General features: G+C 53.4%; 2 protein-coding genes across 2 annotated transcripts; both read left to right on the forward strand.

Annotated features, from left to right (window-relative positions):
* The first annotated feature begins 373 nt into the window (after nucleotides 1–373).
* Nucleotides 374–2,619, forward strand: BAAT (bile acid-CoA:amino acid N-acyltransferase). The gene is made up of 4 exons (XM_062577042.1): nucleotides 374–694; nucleotides 834–1,303; nucleotides 1,635–1,837; nucleotides 1,963–2,619. The coding sequence occupies exons 2-4, from the start codon at nucleotides 841–843 to the stop codon at nucleotides 2,548–2,550; spliced, it is 1,254 nt and encodes a 417-aa protein (XP_062433026.1). The 5' UTR covers nucleotides 374–694; nucleotides 834–840; the 3' UTR covers nucleotides 2,551–2,619.
* A 5,704-nt stretch (nucleotides 2,620–8,323) lies between these two features.
* On the forward strand, nucleotides 8,324–16,397 carry ZP1 (zona pellucida glycoprotein 1). The gene is made up of 14 exons (XM_062577682.1): nucleotides 8,324–8,327; nucleotides 10,983–11,093; nucleotides 11,590–11,711; nucleotides 11,790–12,743; nucleotides 12,915–12,963; nucleotides 13,127–13,270; nucleotides 13,639–13,823; nucleotides 13,911–14,008; nucleotides 14,397–14,524; nucleotides 14,602–14,791; nucleotides 14,879–15,029; nucleotides 15,704–15,788; nucleotides 16,077–16,198; nucleotides 16,335–16,397. Exons 1-13 carry the CDS (start codon nucleotides 8,324–8,326, stop codon nucleotides 16,181–16,183), a joined length of 2,328 nt encoding a protein of 775 aa, XP_062433666.1. The 3' UTR covers nucleotides 16,184–16,198; nucleotides 16,335–16,397.
* Nucleotides 16,398–17,787: the final 1,390 nt, after the last annotated feature.

A 17,787-nucleotide genomic window follows, 5' to 3' on the forward strand; every position in this document is an offset into this window, starting at 1 on the left:
ATCTGTGCACGCTGTGACATGGGCCACAGGTGGGCCCTGGGCTGGGGCATAGTGGGCTTCGTCCAAGGAGCGGAAGGGAGGTGGGGATAACTAGAAGGCTGGAGGAGGAGATAAGACCTTGATTGCTGCAAGGCTCCCTGGCACCAGAGGTGGAAAGGGCAGTGGCAAGGGCTGGGAGCTTCACAAGGGAGCTGGCAGCCAGCCAGCCTCTAAGACGGCTGCGCGCCTGCTGCGTGTCCCTTGGAGACAGAGCAGAGCTGGGAGGTGGGTTAATGAGCAGCTGCCTGCTCTCATGGACTGCCAGGAGGCTCATAGGGTGTGTGGAACCTCAAGGGCCTGGGCAGAGTTACCAGTTGGATGGAGATTAGTGGTTCTCCCAGGTGCAGGGCAGCACCCAGGCCTTTGACTTTTTTTTCTGCCTCGTCATGGATGAGAGCAGGGGCACTGGAAGGGTGAAATGATCTGCTGGGAGCTGTGGGGTATGGCAGAGATGTGGAGCAGCCCTGGGTCTCTCCCAGGTCATCAACCCCATGGGCAGGAGGCCACGTGCTCTGCTGCTTGATTGCTTCCTGGATTAATGATTGTCTCGGTGGAGGAGCTCTGGATAAAAGACGAGAGTGGGGGAGGATGAGCCCTGCTTCCAACCTACTCCGTCCAAAGCTGAGTGCTGTGGACCAGCCTTCACCCAGGCCAGGTAAGGGAGGCTTAGAGCCCATGCCCATGATTTCAGGGCTACAGAAGCTGGGCTGGGGCTGCATGGCAGCATCCAGCACCTCCTGCAACTGCCCTGGGGCCAGTGTAGCGGTGTGACATGCAGTGTCTCTGTCCCCTAGGCCCACCATGGTGGAGCTGACGGTGATGCCCTCATCCTCACTGGCTGACAGGCCAGTGCGGGTGCGTGTGTGTGGGCTGGCCCCCTCCCAACTGGTCACCCTGCTGGCCTCACTGACAGATGAGCGTGGTGTCCGCTTCCAGGCACGTGCCTTCTACCGTGCCAATGGGGATGGCGAGGTGGATGCTGAGAGCCATGCTGCCCTGGGAGGTGACTTCACTGGCATCTGGCCTATGGGGCTTTTCTGGTTTCTGCGTCCCAACACCCTTTTTCAGCGGCTGGTCAAGCGAGATGTGGTAGGCAGCCCTTTCCGTGTCCACCTCGAGGTCTTTGACGCCCTCCAGCTGGTGACGGAGCCTGGGGACCAGCCACTGGCTGCCTGCACCGTTGAGCGGTGGTATGTGGGCCCTGGCGTACAGCGAGCTCCCATCCGTGAGGGCAGGGTCCGTGGGGCCCTCTTCCTGCCACCAGGTGAGCACCAGGAGTCAGAAGGCACCCTGTCGCCCACCCCCAGCTGTGCCTCCCCAGGAGCCACCCCTGCACCTGGCAGGACCCACAGGTCCAGAGAGCAATGGGGGAAGACTGGTTTCCAGCATCCCCATCCAGCACCACGGTTTACAGCTTGGAAATGGGTTTGAGTGCACCTGGGGTTTGATGATTTTTCCATAGGTCCCTTCCCCAGAAAAACCTTCAAGCCTCTGGGGCTGTGTTTTGGCCTTTGGGATGGCAACAGGGTTTCTGGTTTGGGAACAGTATCCCTGGATACCATTGGATGGAAACGGGCATCTCTTGCTGCCTGCAGGACCTGGGCCCTTCCCAGGGGTGATCGACATGTTTGGGGGTGCGGGGGGCCTCATCGAATTTCGAGCTGGGCTGCTGGCAAGCCGGGGCTTCGTGGTGCTGGCCCTGGCCTTCTTTGCCTACGATGACCTGCCCCGTGTGCTGGCTGAACTGGACCTGGAGTACTTTGAGGAGGCAGCTGATTTGCTCCTCCGGCACCCCAAGGTGAGTGCTGCTGTGTTGTGGGGGACCCCAGTGCCCTGGTCCGGGGAAGCCCAACTGAGAAGGGATGTCCCAGCAAGTGGGGAGGTGCTATTGAGCAGAGGCATCTGACTCTGGTCCCACTGCAGGTGCGAGGCCCTGGTCTGGGTGTCATCGGCGTGTCCAAAGGGGCAGAGGTGGCCCTGGCCATGGCCACCTTCCTCCCGCAAGTGGTGGCCACAGTGTGGATCAACGGCACAGCCTCCCTCCATGGCACCCCGCTGCTCTACAAGGGCCTTCACATCCCCCCCATTCCCTATTATCCTGAGTACCTGGTGCTCACAGAGCTGGGGGCCTTGGACAATGCTAATGTCTTTGGGGACCCCCGGGACCCTGCTCACAGCAGCTCCGCCATCCCTGTGGAGAAGGTCCAGGGCAAGGTGCTCTTCGTGGTAGGGGAGGCTGACCGCAACTTCAACAGCAAGCTCTTTGCTGAGCTGGCCATGGCACGGATGCGAAAGGACAGCTACCGCCTGCTCTCCTACCCTGGGGCTGGGCACCTCATTGAACCACCTGGCTCACCACTCTGCAGCATCTCAGGCATTCGGGGCAGCCCCATGCCAGTGCTGTGGGGGGGCGAGCCCCAGCCTCATGCCAGGGCCCAGGAGCACTCATGGCAGGAGATTATCCGCTTTCTGGAGCTGCATCTGGGCCCTGCCACCAGCTGCCAGTTGTGATGGTGATGGGGTGTCCATGAAGGACAAAAGGTCTAGGAGGAGCAGATGCTAATAAAGTGCACGACCACAGCTGGTGCTGGTGTGTGTCCAGCCTGTGTTCCTGGGAAGGGAGGCACCAGCCTCATCGGCGGGGTCTGGGCACTGGGGAGTTGCAGGACTGCAAAGCCCCCTGCCAGGAAAATGATCCCTCATGAGCTGCACCTGATGTCCCCATTTCTGGGGGACCTGTCACCTTGCCTCTGCCATGGCTGGGCAGGCGTCTTGCAGCTGATGCATCCTCAGCTACCATATTTGGCCATATCCTCCAGACTCAGCACCCTCTCCTGAGCTATGCCTGTCCTTTCTCAGGCTGTGCTGTGACACCCTTCTCCATCCACCTGGGCTTCTCAGACCCTGGACGGGTCCTCACTGCATGGCCTGGTTTCGTGAGAACTAGGGCTCTCTGAAAATTTGTAAAAAAAAAAAAAAAAAAAAAAAAATGTAGCAAATCCTCCCTGGAATAAGAGTGGTCCCTCAATTTACAAATAGGCTGGGAAGCAAGCAAAATTCCCTTTTCTGCTTGTATTTAAACATACTCCATGATGCAGCTGGATACAAGCAACCCCACAGCTGCATCCATGTGTCGCTGACCCCAGGATGGCTACCTACGCATCTGTCCATGGACAATGCAATAGCTTTTGTACATACTTTATATATAGTGAATATAGTCTGAGCGTATAGTGCTAGGATCACAAGGATCACAGTCACTGGGCTGCTAACAATTCTTTGGTGAGCATGTTAAGATTTTAATCAGGCTAATGATAAACACTTGCACATGCAGCATATGCCTTTTGCCCAGGACGAGATTTTGAGCACAACAAGCCAGCAGGAGTTTGAGCAGTGTATTTGGTTGCATCAGTTTGGCACCATTTCTTTGCTAAACTTAAAGCCTCATTCCGCCTTCCTTCACCAGGCTGAGTTTCCTCTGTGGGTGCGGGCAGCAGAGTTTCCTCCACCCTAATGCCCTTGTCTCCAGCCTCATGTGTCTCCTGAGATCCTGTTTTTGGAAGTGGGTGGCCCTCTGGGGCCCTGGGTCTGGCAAGGTTGGCTCTCCTTTCTTTCCTTCCTTCCCTGGGTTTGCAGCAGCCACACCTGGATTTGAGACCTTTTTCAGATGATCCCTCCCCCCTCCCCCTGGAAGAGCTCAGAAAGTCCTAGTTACTTTAGCAAGAATAACCCCTAGACCTGCATCCTCTGGTTACAAACTCCTTTTCAGCCTGGTAGAGGAAAAGCTGATACAGCCATGCCTGATTTGGAGGGAAAACAAAAAAAAGCTTATTAATGCCAGCACCCCCTATTTACAACCCACTGCCCTACAGCAACCTGAAAAAAGGATCCATCCCTGCAGGCTGCATAATTCCTTTCTGCATGAGCAGAAAGGAAAGAAAAAGAAAGCGGAAAAGGCAAAGCGAATGTGCTGCTTTTTCCTCACTCCTGATTTCACCACCATCTTGCTCCTCTAAGATGATCTCTGGACTCAGTGCTGAGGCAGGCCCAGAAGGTCCTGAATCCCATGGCAAATCCTCGGTGTAAACCACCACCCCTAATCCTGCAAAATATAAAAGTGTCTCTTGAAATCACAGACTAGGTTAAAAAAAAAAATTTAGTTCTTTTCCTTTTCTTTGAATTGCACAGTCCCTCTGCTAGTCTGCAGGGCTTGGTGTCTCTGAGTTCCTGCTTTCCTTGCGCTCTCTGCCATCAGAGAGGTTAACAAATAATCCTTTCCCCCCACTAAGAGACCAAATGATCTCAAATGACTGCCTAACCCCAGAAGCTGGGGCTTTGAGACAACCCTTTTTGCTCTCCAGGGTAAAATGTTCACATTGGTGAGCAGCTCTTTGTGTGTGGGAGCTGTTTTTCCACCCTGCGGTAAATGTCCCCATAAGCATCAGAGACAACCCCAAATTGGACACTTGCCTTCCAGCATCCCTCTAGGAACCTGGTAAAATCTTGTGCTTCCAGCCTTTTGCTACTACAGTAGTAGGGCTGTGGTTTTTCTCCTACTTTCTTCAGGCACGGGCAGGTTCTGCAAGGAGGATATTGCAGCTTACAAGTACAAAGCAGTCATTGCCAGGGCGTTAAAGACAGCAGAAGTTAATGAGCTACCAGGACAAGTGTTAGTCTGGTTGCCAGCCTGATTAGGCACCTGGCGGCCAGTCAGGTGGGAGGGTTTGGCTCCAGGCTTCCCTGCAGCAGGGTGCTGCTGAGATGCTCTCTTTTGCTAACACTCTGCTTTTTTTATGGTAGGATTTTATGCTTTTCTATGTTGTTGTTTTTCCTGTGAATACTTGAGTTAGTAACAATCCCACCTGCAGTCGGCTGGCAGGAGGTTCTCATCAGTGGAGAGGCCAAAATGCATTTGGTAGGGACAGAGAAGCCCTGGATTCAAGGCCTAGTCATGCCCAATCTTGCTGCTCTCAGGGCTGATGAGCTTGTGACTAGGAGCAGATGGTTGTGTTCTCAGATTCGAATCAAAGGAGTCTTGTCCCTAGACCCTCCATCCTGCACAGTCTCCATGTCCGCTGCATTTACAGCCCCAGCAACATCCGCACCTCCATGCTTCCTGAACCCCATGCTGGCTCCCATTTGCCATGTTGGACCTCTGACTTGAGTTGATCCTTGCCAAAGGTAGGAGGATCTCTGCATGGACCTCTCTCTGACACAGCCGTCATCACTGCAGCTCTTCCCTATTTCCCACAGGCAAGCACTGCTATGAGTATGACGAATACTGCCTGGTGAAGGTGCTGTGGGACCCCATTTACATGTTGGTAAGAGAGGAGTCCAGCCTGGTTCTAGCCCTGCATCCATGCTGGGCCTGCCCTTGGCAGAGCCCCAGTGACCCATCCTGGTGGATGGATGAGGGAGGCAGGGAGAATAGTGCTCCCATTCCGTCTTTCCAGCAGGTAGATGGGCAGCTTTTCATTTGTCTTGTCTTTATCCTCAGGTGTCCATTCTCAGGTGACAACTAAAGAATCTGGCTGGTGCCCTTCGGCCCAGCCTTGACTGAGCTGCCATTCCCCCATGATTTCCATCTTTGTCTTTCTGGACTCTGCCTCTCTGAGAGTCCTTGCCAGAGCAGTAATAAATGGCCAAAACTTCCAAAGAGGAAAGGGACATGAGGAGGCTAATGTCCCTCCTGCCTAGCAGTGACCTGCAGGCAACCTGTCTTGTGAGGAGTCATTCTTAGGCTGTCAAACCTCACAGGAGTTGGGGTAGATGGTGTAGGTAGCACAGGAAGTTCTTCATCTGCAGCCACATCTGGTTACCCTCCTACCTGTTCCCTCCTACTAGGGGAGTTTGGATCAAGAGGCCATGGCTGCTCTGCACTTCTGAACTAAACTGGGTGTGTGAGCAGAAACATCAGTGAGCAACACCACCTACAGCAAGTTGAGCAATTGGAGATGCCTCTACCTCCGGATTCCTGTGTCAGTCTCAAGATACTGTAGCTTAGGGCTCCAAAATGTTTTGCTTGGAGTCCAATTGCCTCCCTGGCTTGTGGGGACTGTTGGCTTTCCCCTGTACTGGAGAGGAGCGAGGGAGGCAAAGGGGAAACCATGACTATCCTATTGATACAAGAAAAAGCTACAAGAAACTGGTGGGTCAGAAGTATGTAACATGTGGACAGTTGAGCCTGCGGGTCAAGGTGGGCTAGACCAGTACAGGTCAGTCACTGGTGTTGCCTTTGCACTTGGGTTTCAGGTATACATCTGCAACATGTTCATCTGCTACCTGCCCTTGCTAGAGCCCTGCTGGTCCTCTGCCAACAGACTTTTGGAATTGAGTCTGGCAAGCAGCTTGGCGGAGCGGGTTTCACTAGCACCTCTAATCTATGTGACGTGGACTCCTCTTGAACACAGTTCATGCTGTGTATGTGTTGGCTCTTAACCGAAGCTGCATCTCCACGGAGCTTAGCAGATGCTACAGAGCTGATAGGAGAAGGGAAAGAGTGAAATCTTTGAAATCCTACAAGGGTACTAAAATGTTGCATGCTGCTCAGAGCAGCATTTCCTCAGTGTATATGACCAGACTTATCACTGCTCTGCCCAAGTCATGAGTAAGAAAGTTATTGCCAAGTAAGGCAGGCCTGAATCACTGCTGTCTGCTTACATTTGGGCCATTCAGAAACCAGTCATGACTTGCCAGCCTTCTCCACATCAGACCATGTTGTCAGGCCAGAACCATCTCCTGTACTTCTAGCTGTGCTGTGTCTGCTGGTGGTGGTCTTCCTCATAACTCTGAGTCTGCTTTGGAGAAAATCCTGTTCACCTATATTGCAAGCCCTGCAGGGCAGGTAGCTATAAAACAGGAAAATAAGTTCTGGATTGCAGTAAGAGCACACTGCAACAGCAAAGGGAAGGTTCATAGCTCAGTGCTATGCTGAAGCATGTCCTGTGTCCTAGACCACAACCACATCCTGCCAGGCTCCTAGTGAACCAATGTGCTTGCCTGCCTCCATCTCAGACTCTGTCGATGGAGGCAAATTGCTGATGGCCAGTCACAGCCGCTTGTGCACATGGAGAAAAACAACAGTCCTCAAAATATGGGAGAAACCTGGAGTCCAGCTAAGCGAGGCACAGAGGTGGGATGCCTGGACAACATGAACTGTTGTGCAAGTGCCCAGATGGCTGTAGGGGGTCAGCAGAATCTTTCTCTGCAACAAAGCTGAGGCTGGCAAAACCCAGGGATGGGCAGCCTGAGCCTGCCCCAGTCTGATGACTGAGCCTGAGTGTCTAGCCTTACCCTGCAGGGGCTCTCAGCTGGGCAATACGTTGGCCCCATGGTTGCTGTTTTCTCCACATTACTGTCTTGTCTCTGCTGATCGTCTCTTGCTCTTAGGCTTTACAAGATTATTTGTTCTCATGTATTCTACAGCTAGCACTGGCCTCAGCACGACCTTGTCATTGTCAACTCCTGAGGAAATTCCTAAAGAACCTCGTTGGCCTCAGTTGCCCTGGAGATGGTCATGAGTCCTCTCAGAGATGCCTTGGGCTGTTTATCAGGTCTTAAAAATGTTTGTTTTCTACTTCTGTGTAGGAGAAGATCTAAGCTTATGCATCCAGCTCCAGCTGGCCTCCAGACAGGGGTTGCAGGTCATGTTATAGCTTCCAGCCCTGCAGGGATGTCTCTAATGCACTAAGTGCCTACCTTTAGATGCAGAGCAGTGACATGGCTGCCCCCCTCATAGTCTTTGGGGGAACTCAAATGCTCCACAAACCCAGCTACTGCAGGTGATAGCTCCCACCACATTATCGTGCCAATTTCTAGCATCCTCTTGGCCTCAGCTATTCTCAACTCTTCGTGCTGGGGAGGAAATAGGAGTTGCTGTATGGCTGCACCAGGTCTGTTGACTCAGGCTGAACGATAGCACCTCCTCCAAGGCAAGATTTTAAATGCCCCCAAATGCTTTTTCTGGGGGGAAGAGGGAGGGAGGAGCTGAGTCAGTTTGATCTCTGGCAAGATGAGACCCAGAAGGGAAACTTGGGCTGAAGCCTAGGGAAAAAAAAGGCAGTGGGAACCTGCAAAATGCTGCAGTCAGCAGCATTTAGAGGTGACCAAGGTCCTTCCTCTTCATCGTAATGTGAGTTGGCCAAGAACTGGGTCTGTGTAGGTCTGCCTTTGACCAGGCTCACACTGTGCAGCATGATGTAAGCTCCATGGCCCAGGAAGAACTTGTCTCTGGCTCTGCTTTTTTGCTTTTCCATCTCTTGACCTTCAATTTTCACAGAATCACGGAATGGGTAAGGTTGGTAGGAGCTCTAGAGATCATCTTGTCCAACCTCTCTGCTCAAGCAGGGTCACCTAGAGCATGCTAGGCAGGATTGTATCCAGGTGAGTTTTGAATATCTCCAGAAAAGGAGACTCCACAGCCTCTCTGGGCAACCTGTTCCAGTGCTCTGTCACTCTCACAGGGAAGAAATTCCTCCTCACACTCAGGTGGAACTTCCTGTGGTTCAGTTTGTGCCTGTTGCCTCTTGTCCTTTTGTATGGCACTACTGAAAAGAGTTTAGCCCCATCCTCTTGACACCCTCCCTTCAGATATTTATACACATTGACAAGACCCCCTCCTCGGTCTTCTCTTCCCCAGGCTAAACAGGCCCAGCCGTTCCTCAGAGGGCAGATGCTCCAGCCCTCTGATCATCTTTGTAGCCCTATGCTGGACTCTCTCCAGTAGCTCCACGTCTCTCTTGTACTGGGGAGCCCAGAACTGGATGCAGTACTCCAGATGAGGCCTCTTCAGGGGCTGAGTAGAGTAACAGGGGCACCACCTGCGATCTGCTGGCAACACTCTTCCGTATGCACCCCAGGATATCATTGGCCTTCCTGGCCACAAGGGCACATTGCTGGCTCACGGTTAACTTGTGTCCACCAGCACTCCCAGGTCCTTCTCTGCAGAGCTGCTCTCCAGCAGGTCAGCCTCCAGCCTGTACTGCTGCATGGAGTTATTCCTCTCTAGGTGTGGGACTCTGCACTTGCCCTTGTTGAACCTCAGGGGGTTCCCATCCACCCAGCTCTCCAGCCTGTCCAGGTCTCTCTGAATGGCAGCACAGCCCTCAGCTGTATCAGCCTCTCCTCCCAGTTTGGTATCATCAGCAAACTTGCTGAGCAGGCACTCTGTCCCTGCATCCAGGTCACTGATGAAAATATTGATCAGGATGGGACCCAGGACTGAATCCTGGGGGACGCCACTAGCCACAGGCCTCCAACTAGACTCCACACCACTGATGACAACCCTCTGAGCTCCGCCTTTCAGATAGTTATCAATCCACTTCACTGTCCACTCATCTAACCCACACTTCCTGAGCTGATCTGTGAGGATGTTATGTGAGACAGTGTCCAAAGCCTTTCTGAGGTCAAGGTAGACAATGTCTACTGCTCTCCCCTCATCTACCCAGCCAGTCATTCCATCATGGAAGGCTATCAGATTGGTTAAGCAGGCTTTCCCCTTGGTGAATGCATCCTGCTTCTTGTTTTCTTTTTGAACTTAAAGCCTCAATTCTGTACCTTCTATGAGCAAATGAGAGCTTAGTGACATTGCTGCCACTTGTACAGGCATCTGACCCTGTCCCTTACATGGACACACACCTGAAGTAACCCTTGTAGCAGTCCTGCAGCACTCTTAGGCTGAAAGCGCTGCAGACAGCACTACAGCGACTTTACTATTATGAATGATGAGTTTCCCTGGGCCCAAGTCTGTTATACTGTTATGATGAGACAGTATGCACTGGTCAGCCCACCTGGCTGGACTTGGCTGTCCATGAATCTAAAGCTCTCTTTTTTTTTTTTTTCACATCTGACCAAGGTATAAGGTGAAGGCAACACTAAGCTGACTAGACACAAGGGCTGTTTGCATCTTGGGCTCAGGGAAGCATCTCAGGGCAAAAAAAGGCAAGGACACACCAAAGGGATGGCCTGGGGAGCCCTGGCCCCAGGCCATGCTCAGAGCAGCAATCTCACTTCCCCAGCTGCAAGACAGTTTCCCTTGACTCCTTGCTGCTGCAGGACAAACTGTTTCTTCGAATGACTTTCACTTCCCCCCAGCACCACTGCAAGCAGGGCAGAGGCAGAGCCACAGGCACCACACAGGAGGGCATGTAGGGACCCAGGTTTGCTTGCAAGATTATTTGGAGCCACCTGCCCAATTCTCTCTCCACTGAATCTTGCACTTTGTGTGCACTGTGCTGCTACAAGCTGGCAGCAATCTTGATGCTGTGACCAGCTGCACCCTTAGGCTGCGCCCACTGTGCCTTAAATAGACTCCTGATCTTGTGGGGAACCCATGTAGGTTGCATCTGATGGGGAGCCAGGAGGCATTGCTGTCCTCCCTTGGCTTGTGCCAAAGCACTGGCACTGTGCAGAAAGAAAGACATGGGAGCCCATTAGCCCTCTCCTCCTGCTTGCCCCCTCCCCACCCCAAGATCTTTTTTCTGTCCATGTGTGGCCACATAATTTGCTTGGTCCATCTCGATTGGCCAGAAGAGCAGGCGAGCAGTCTCGATTCCCCATTTGGAGGGACAGTTTCTCCTGCCTTGCCACCACTTCAGGACAAACTGTTTCTTTGAACAGCTTTCACTTCCTCCCTGGTAATTCTGACATGGCCAGGAGAAGGCTACCATGGGGAGTGAGGCCGGGGCAATGAGGTCGCTCATGGTGTAGAAGCCGTGATCTCCGGCACAAGAATCATTTTGCTCATTTTGCCCGTTTTGCTGTGCTCATCTTCCCTCTGCAGGGCAGGAGACACTGTCCCAAGCACGGCCCCTCAGGTCATCTGATCACCCCCCACTTCCCAGCCTGATGGATATAAATTGCTGTTCAACTGAGAAAGCCCATCACTGCTGCCATGGGCTGGGGATGGAGCAGCTACTTCGTGGCTCTGATCCTTCTCTTGTCCCCAGGGCCAGGCATCACCTTCTCACTCCTGCAGTACCGCTACGACTGTGGGGATTATGGCATGCAGCTCCAGGCATATCCCACCCGAGGCCGCACCGTACGCTTCAAAGTCTTGGGTAAGTGGTGGGGACATGAGCGTGAGCCCACTTGGCTTTCCCCCCAGGGAGATCCCTCCAGAGTATGACAATCACCTGGCTGTTAATTCAAAACCCAAATGCCCCCATGCCCCAAGCTGAGGTCTTGTCCTTTGGAGCACCTGTGCCTGGGGAGAGCCTCATTACCATTGGGGTAAACCAAATACTTGAATGAGTTTCTGACATAGGACTGCTCTCAGATTGTGCTGCTGAAAGAGGTTGTGTGGAAGGGTAGATTTCTTGCAGCTATGTCCCTGGGAAACATCTTGACACAATGTCTGGCTACGGGGATGGAGTTTGGGTCTGCTGCACATCCACACAGGGCAGGCAAGAGCCATTGATGGGGGCCAGCCCTACCTGATGCACCACGGTGGTGATGGTGTGCAGCTGCTATTGCACCCCCAAAGCACTGTGCCTACATGTCCTGCATTACCACACACACCCCCTCTCACCTGGTGTATGTGTGCTGGCTCTGCAGACGAATTTGGCACCCTCTTTGAAGTGGCCAACTGCTCCATCTGCCTCCACTGGCTCAACACTGGGGATGATGGAGGAGTGATCTTCTCCTCTGGCTATGAGGGCTGCCATGTCCTCGTAAAGGTAAGGGTCCATCCTGTACATCTTATGCTCAGCTGCTGGCAGGCACTGGAGGAGACTATCCCTTCTGCCTTGTTGCAGGAAGACCGCTACTTTCTGAGGGTCCGGATGGAGGAAGTGCTGATCAGTGGGGTCATTGCTGCCTCCTATGAAGTCAACATGACCTGCCCACAGCCAGCTGACTACAATGTCCTTGTGGACAGGAACATGCGCATTGAGCACCAAGGGAACAGCATCCACCAGACCCAGGCTGGCATCCTTGTTCCCCTACCCCAGCCCCAGCCTGGCCTCCTGCACCATGTATCTCAGTCTGCCTTAGCTCTTCCTGGGCACCAGCTCCAAACCCATTCAGACCAGGTCCACGCCATGGCTCAGACCCAGGCGGGTCTGGCACATCCTGGACTTCAGCGCCAACCGCAACCCAACCTGCTTCGCCCAGGGATTCAGACCCAATCTGGCCAGGGTCACTCAGGGGTTCAGGTCCAGTCAGGGATAGTACACCCAGGAGTTCAACCTCAGTCCCAGCCTGGCTTAGTGCACCCAGGCGTTCAGACCCAACAAGGCCCAGCTCGTCCTGGGGTTCAGTCCCAATCTCAGCCAGGCCTGATTCGTCCCCTTGCTCGGCCTCAGCCAGGTTTACGTCCTGGCATCCAGCCTCCAGCTCAGGCTGACCTGCTACGCCCTGGGGTTCAGACCCAATCTGGCCTTGTTCACCCAGGATTTCAGCCCCAGTCCCAACCTGGCCTTGTTCATCCTGGATTACAGTCTCAATCTGGCCACATTCACCCTGGACTACAGCCCCAGTCCCAACCTGGCTTAATGCACCCTAATGCTCAGACTCTGACAGGCTTGGTACGCCCTGGCATTCAAACCCAAACCCACCTGGGCTTAGTTCGTCCTGGCCTTCAGACTCACTCTCAAGCTGGTTTGATACACTCTGGTGTCCAGACCCAAACTGGACTAGCTCATCCTAGCCTTCAGGCCCAGTCTCAACCAAGTCGAGTGCACCCAGGTGCCCAGACCCAAGCTGGACTGGTACGTCCTGGCCAGTCCCGACCGAGTCCAGTGCGTCCTGGGCTTCACCTCCAAGCCCGCCCAGGTCTAGCACGTCCTGCACTTCAGCCTCAAACCCAGCCAGGTCTAGTACACCCAGAATTTCATCCCCAAGTCCAGCCTGGTTTGCTGCGTCCTGGGCTTCACCCCCAGCCTGGCCTGCTGCGCCCCACGGCTCTCTTCTATTCCTCTGCAGGGGCAGGTATTCACAATCCTGCCAATGGGAAGGGGAGGAGGGAAGCGGAATGGTGCAGGGTTTTCTCTGCCCCTAGAGCAGCGCCAGCGGTCACAACCTTGAGGGAATGCTCAGGGAGGCTGCAGAGATGCTCAGTGAAGCACCTGCTCTCACTCTTCTACTGCCTTAGGTGCCCAGCTAACACGGGAGCAGTGCCATGTGGCCACAGGGAAGATCCCATGTGTGGCTCCACAGGGCCGCGAGGCCTGTCTGCAGGTGGGGTGCTGCTATGATGACATGGACCGCATCTCTCCCTGTTATTATGGCAATACAGGTAAGACTCGCAGGTCGCTGGTGGTGTATGTGTGTGTGTCTGTGAAGATGTCTCAGTCACCTCTAACATGCTTCACCACCACCCACTGGTGTGGATAAAGGGGCTTGGAGGTCCCTACTGAAGCAGGCACTGGTCATGTTTGACAGAGCCTCTAGCCCAGGACTTCAGAGAAAGAAAATCAGCCACCTGGGTTCTATGGGAGATCTGTACTTCCTTGGAGAGCCAGCTAAGGCAGAGGACATTGCAAAAAGCACTGTACCCATGGCCTTAAACCTGTTATGACATGGGACCTATGCTCTTGGCCCATCAGGACCTGGACTCTTTTTTAAACCTATGTCCACTGGGCACTCCATTTCTTTATGTTGCAGCAACTGTTCAGTGCCTGCTGGATGGGCATTTCGTCATCGTAGTGCCCCGGGGCCTCTCCACCCAGCCCTACAACCTGGACAGTGTGCGGCTGGCCAATGCTGAGGCCCACTGTGACCCCATCAAAGTGACAGAGGCTTTTGTGATGTTCCGCTTCCCTGTCACTCAGTGTGGTACCACTGTCCAGGTAAGGGCATGGCCCCCTGGTTCCTCTGGCATCTCTGCCCATGGATCTTGAGAGAGAGAGCTGACCCTGTGTGTGTGTTCACCTCAGGTGATTGAGGACCGGCTGATTTACGAGAACCAGCTAATCTCTACCATTGACGTACAGTCAGGACCACGTGGCTCCATCACACGGGACAGTGTTTACATGTAAGGGGAGGGAAGGGGTGGCTGAGCTGGCTTCTGGCTGTGAAGGACATCAGCTCTCCCTGCCGAAAGCACCTGGGAGCTTGCATCTCCCCATTAGCAAAACCTGTCTTGCTTAACCTCTTGCTAAGGCACCTTGCAGATCAGGAGCCCAAACAGCTCCCCCTCTTCCTGGCTCCTATCAAGTGTTTGGGTGCCAGAACTGGGGATTGATGTAAGTACCAAGGCCTGAGAACATGGTTGTGCGCTACAGGTGCCCAGCTCGCCTATGGCAGTAAGAGCTGATCTCTGCTTAGGGAGAGAACTAAAAAGCTGCAGAGGTGTTGAGAGATAGCCTACAACTCCTCTAAACTGGGCTTTTCTGTCTTCACCCTGCTCTTTCCCCACACAGCCTCCATGCTCGCTGTATCTACAATGCCAGTGACTTCCTGCCAGTCCATGTTGAGGTTGCCGTGCCCCCCACAGCTGCACCCCTGATCGAGCCAGGGCCTCTCCGGATCCAGCTGCGCATTGCTACTGGTGAGCAGCCCATTTGCCTGTCCTACGGTGCCTCCACAGGGCCACAGCTAGCTTAGCTTCTCCCTCCTCTCTCACAGATGAAAGCTACAGTAACTACCATGAGGACAGTGACTATCCCCTTGTGAAGGTGCTCAGGGACCCCATCTACGTAGAGGTTCGCCTCCTCCAGAAGACAGACCCCAACCTGGTCCTGGTCCTGCACCAGTGCTGGGCATCCCCCAGCACCAGCGCTACAGCAGAACCACAGTGGCCCATTCTGGTGGATGGGTGAGTGGAAGGCAGGCAGGGAATGGAAGAATGGCAAGGTGGGGGGAGGGCATCAGCAGTAACTGAGCGTCCCTCTTGTGCACTCAGGTGTCCATTTGTAGGGGACAACTACAGGACCCAGCTTGTGCCTGTAGGACCAGCCTCGCTGCAGCTGCCCTTCCCGAGCCACTATCAACGCTTTATTGTCTCCACATTCACTTTTGTAGAGGCCCCCTCCATGGCCACGCTTGAAGGAGAGGTGAGGAGGGGATGAATGTACGCTATGGCAAGGGGACTTCACCATTCAGCTCTTCAGGGTGAAACACAGTTTGGTTTCAGCTCTCAAAGAGAGACTGTTACAAACACTCAGATGCAGTGCATGAGATCCTGCGACTTTTGCCTGCAGCATCAGCCCTGTGACTTGGCCACTGACCTCAGAGCTCTCTAGTGGTCCCTCTCAGGTACTGGACTCCTCCCTGCCTGTCCAGGGTAATGTGTGCAAACTCAGCCAATATCTGCGTAACCACATGCACTCAACCACATCTGTAATGGCTCAACACGCAAGCGATAGGATATTGAATACAGCTCCCCAGGATTTGTCCTTCAAGTTGTGGAACATCAACTATCCAACTTCTAATATCAACACCCTGAACAAATGCTGAGCAAATGCTGTGATTTCCCATCCAGAAAAAGATCCTTGGCTCATGGTACACAAGCAAAGGCACTGCTGCCATGGGCCAGGTAGTATCTCCTGTTCTCTGACTGCGGCCTTACAAAGCAAGCAGGAAATCTATGCTGTATTATAGGGTTTCCTTTAGGAGAAGGGCTAGGGAGCTATTTCTCATGAGGCCAAAGGGCTGGGCTTCCTGTCTGCCAGCTCCTGGCCACACCAGTGTGCCAGATGTTAATGCTGCGCCAACAAATGGCTTTCAGGTGTACATCTTCTGCAGTGCTTCAGTGTGTCACCTTGCGCAGCCAGAACCCTGCCGGCCCTCCTGCCAGCTGGGAGTGCCATCAAGTAAGTCTAGGTGCTAGACTTTAGCCAAACACAGTGGGAGGGCTTTCCTAGTAGCACCCAGCTGCCAAGACAGATGTTGCCCTGCTCACAATGTACAACGCATGCTCCTATGTAGCCTCAGTGCATGCTCCCAGATTGGCCCATTGTGGCCACGGCTGGAGTAGCCGAGAAGGTTTGACAGCTTGTTTGGTAATGGCATGCTGGTCATAGAGGGACCTCTGGTTGCCTGTGGCATACCTCTACATCCTACTACCTTTTTCCATGCCAATTCCTGGTGCCCCACTGCAGGAGCCCGTCGGTCTCTGGGTGACAAGATGAGGCCAGATCCTGTGGTCACAGTCATTTCTCAAGGACGCATAGTCTTCCAGGAGAGCTCCAGGGTGCAGAAAGGCTGAGCTCAAGGATATAGGGTGAGTTTTCCTGCTATGGTCAAGCAGGCCACAGCTGCTAGCTGAAAATACAGTTTTTATCTTTCCTATTACAGTCCTCTCCACCACCTGCCCCTTCACTCCAGGTGGCATTTGTTCACATCCTTCTCTTCCACAGACCTTGCCTCCAGGATGGACCTGAGTGGACATCTGGCTCTGCTCTCCTTTGTGGCAAATGTGCAGGATAGGAAGGAGAAGAAATAAACCTGCAAATGTTATGGCTCAAGATAGAGGCTTTGGTGGTGTTTTGTCTGTGGGGGACAGTGGCAAAAAAAAGGTCCTCATCTCAGAAACTCTGGTACCCACATCCTGCTCTGAGCTTCCTTTACATGTTACAGGCAATCATGTAATCTCTTACTCCTCTGGCTGGTGGCTGTGATGTCTCCCTCTCCACCTAGCACTTCTCTCTGGTACATCAGATCCACCTCTTTTCCACTGCCTCCTTCACAAAAGCCCTCATGCTGATTTAAAGGAGGAATGCATCTATTAATGTGTTTGCTGGCCACGTAGCTCCTCCCATGCATATCCAAAGGAAACATCTACATACCTCAAGGCGTGGAACAGAGAGGAACTGTTTAAGGTTAGAGCACACACAAGTGCCACACAGGACTGGGGGTGATCTAGAAGCCCTGTTTTCCCCCCATACAAGGACAGCAGGATACATGGGGCCAAGGTTGAAATTTAGCAGCACAAAGGGTGAGCTGGCTTAGAAAAGGGAAAAACTGAAGTATCTATAAGCCCAGGCCAGCTTCCTTGGACAGCCCCCTTGCACAGCAAACAGCATGCTCAGGGGTGCCAGGAGGGAAGGGAATGCGAAGACAGGCAGATCAAATCATACTGACGGTCTGGACAGCCCAGAGGTAGGAAGTGAAGGTAAGCTTGAGGAGCTGAGTGAGCTTACAGCAATAGTTCCCAGCATCCCTTCCCACTGTATACCCTGTCCCCCTGGTGTCTTCATGGCAGAACTAAAAGGGCTTGCAGAAAGATGCTTTAGTCTATCACAAAGGTACCCAACAGAAATTCTGTGGCCTCAGCATGTTGGTAGTCAAATCAGAAAGTGCATAGCTGCCTCCTGCCATCTCCTGGGATTCCCAGGTAACCAGGGAGAGGTGGTGGCTGCTGCAGGACTGGACCTTGAGCCTCATGGCAGTGACATTGGAGCAGAGACCTACAGTAATCTCCTCCAGTTTCCACCCTAGAGGAGAGAGATCACAGTCTTTTCTAGCTGGAGTGGAGGAGGCCAGGGACAGAGCTCAGCCTGCTCAGCTTGTGGAGACCCCATTAGAGGTTTCACTCTCACAGAATTCAGTGCAGTACATTAACATGTTTCTCCTATCTCTCCGGCTGCCTCAGGCACAGGTGTCTGTGGAGGATGGAAAGCACCTGTCCAGCATCTCAGCTCCTCAGTGGCGCTCATCCAACAGATGCATACAGAGGTGGGTGCAAGAGATCCACACAGAGGCACAGCCCATCTTGCCTTCAAAGAGACAACCAAAAGAACAGGTGAACTGCACCCCGAGGCAAGAGGGAGAAGCCCTTTCTCCTCAAGCAAGCACAAAGCAGGAGCCAGG

Source organism: Rhea pennata, chromosome 5, assembly GCF_028389875.1.
Source record: "Rhea pennata isolate bPtePen1 chromosome 5, bPtePen1.pri, whole genome shotgun sequence".
NCBI classification, from domain to species: domain Eukaryota; kingdom Metazoa; phylum Chordata; class Aves; order Rheiformes; family Rheidae; genus Rhea; species Rhea pennata.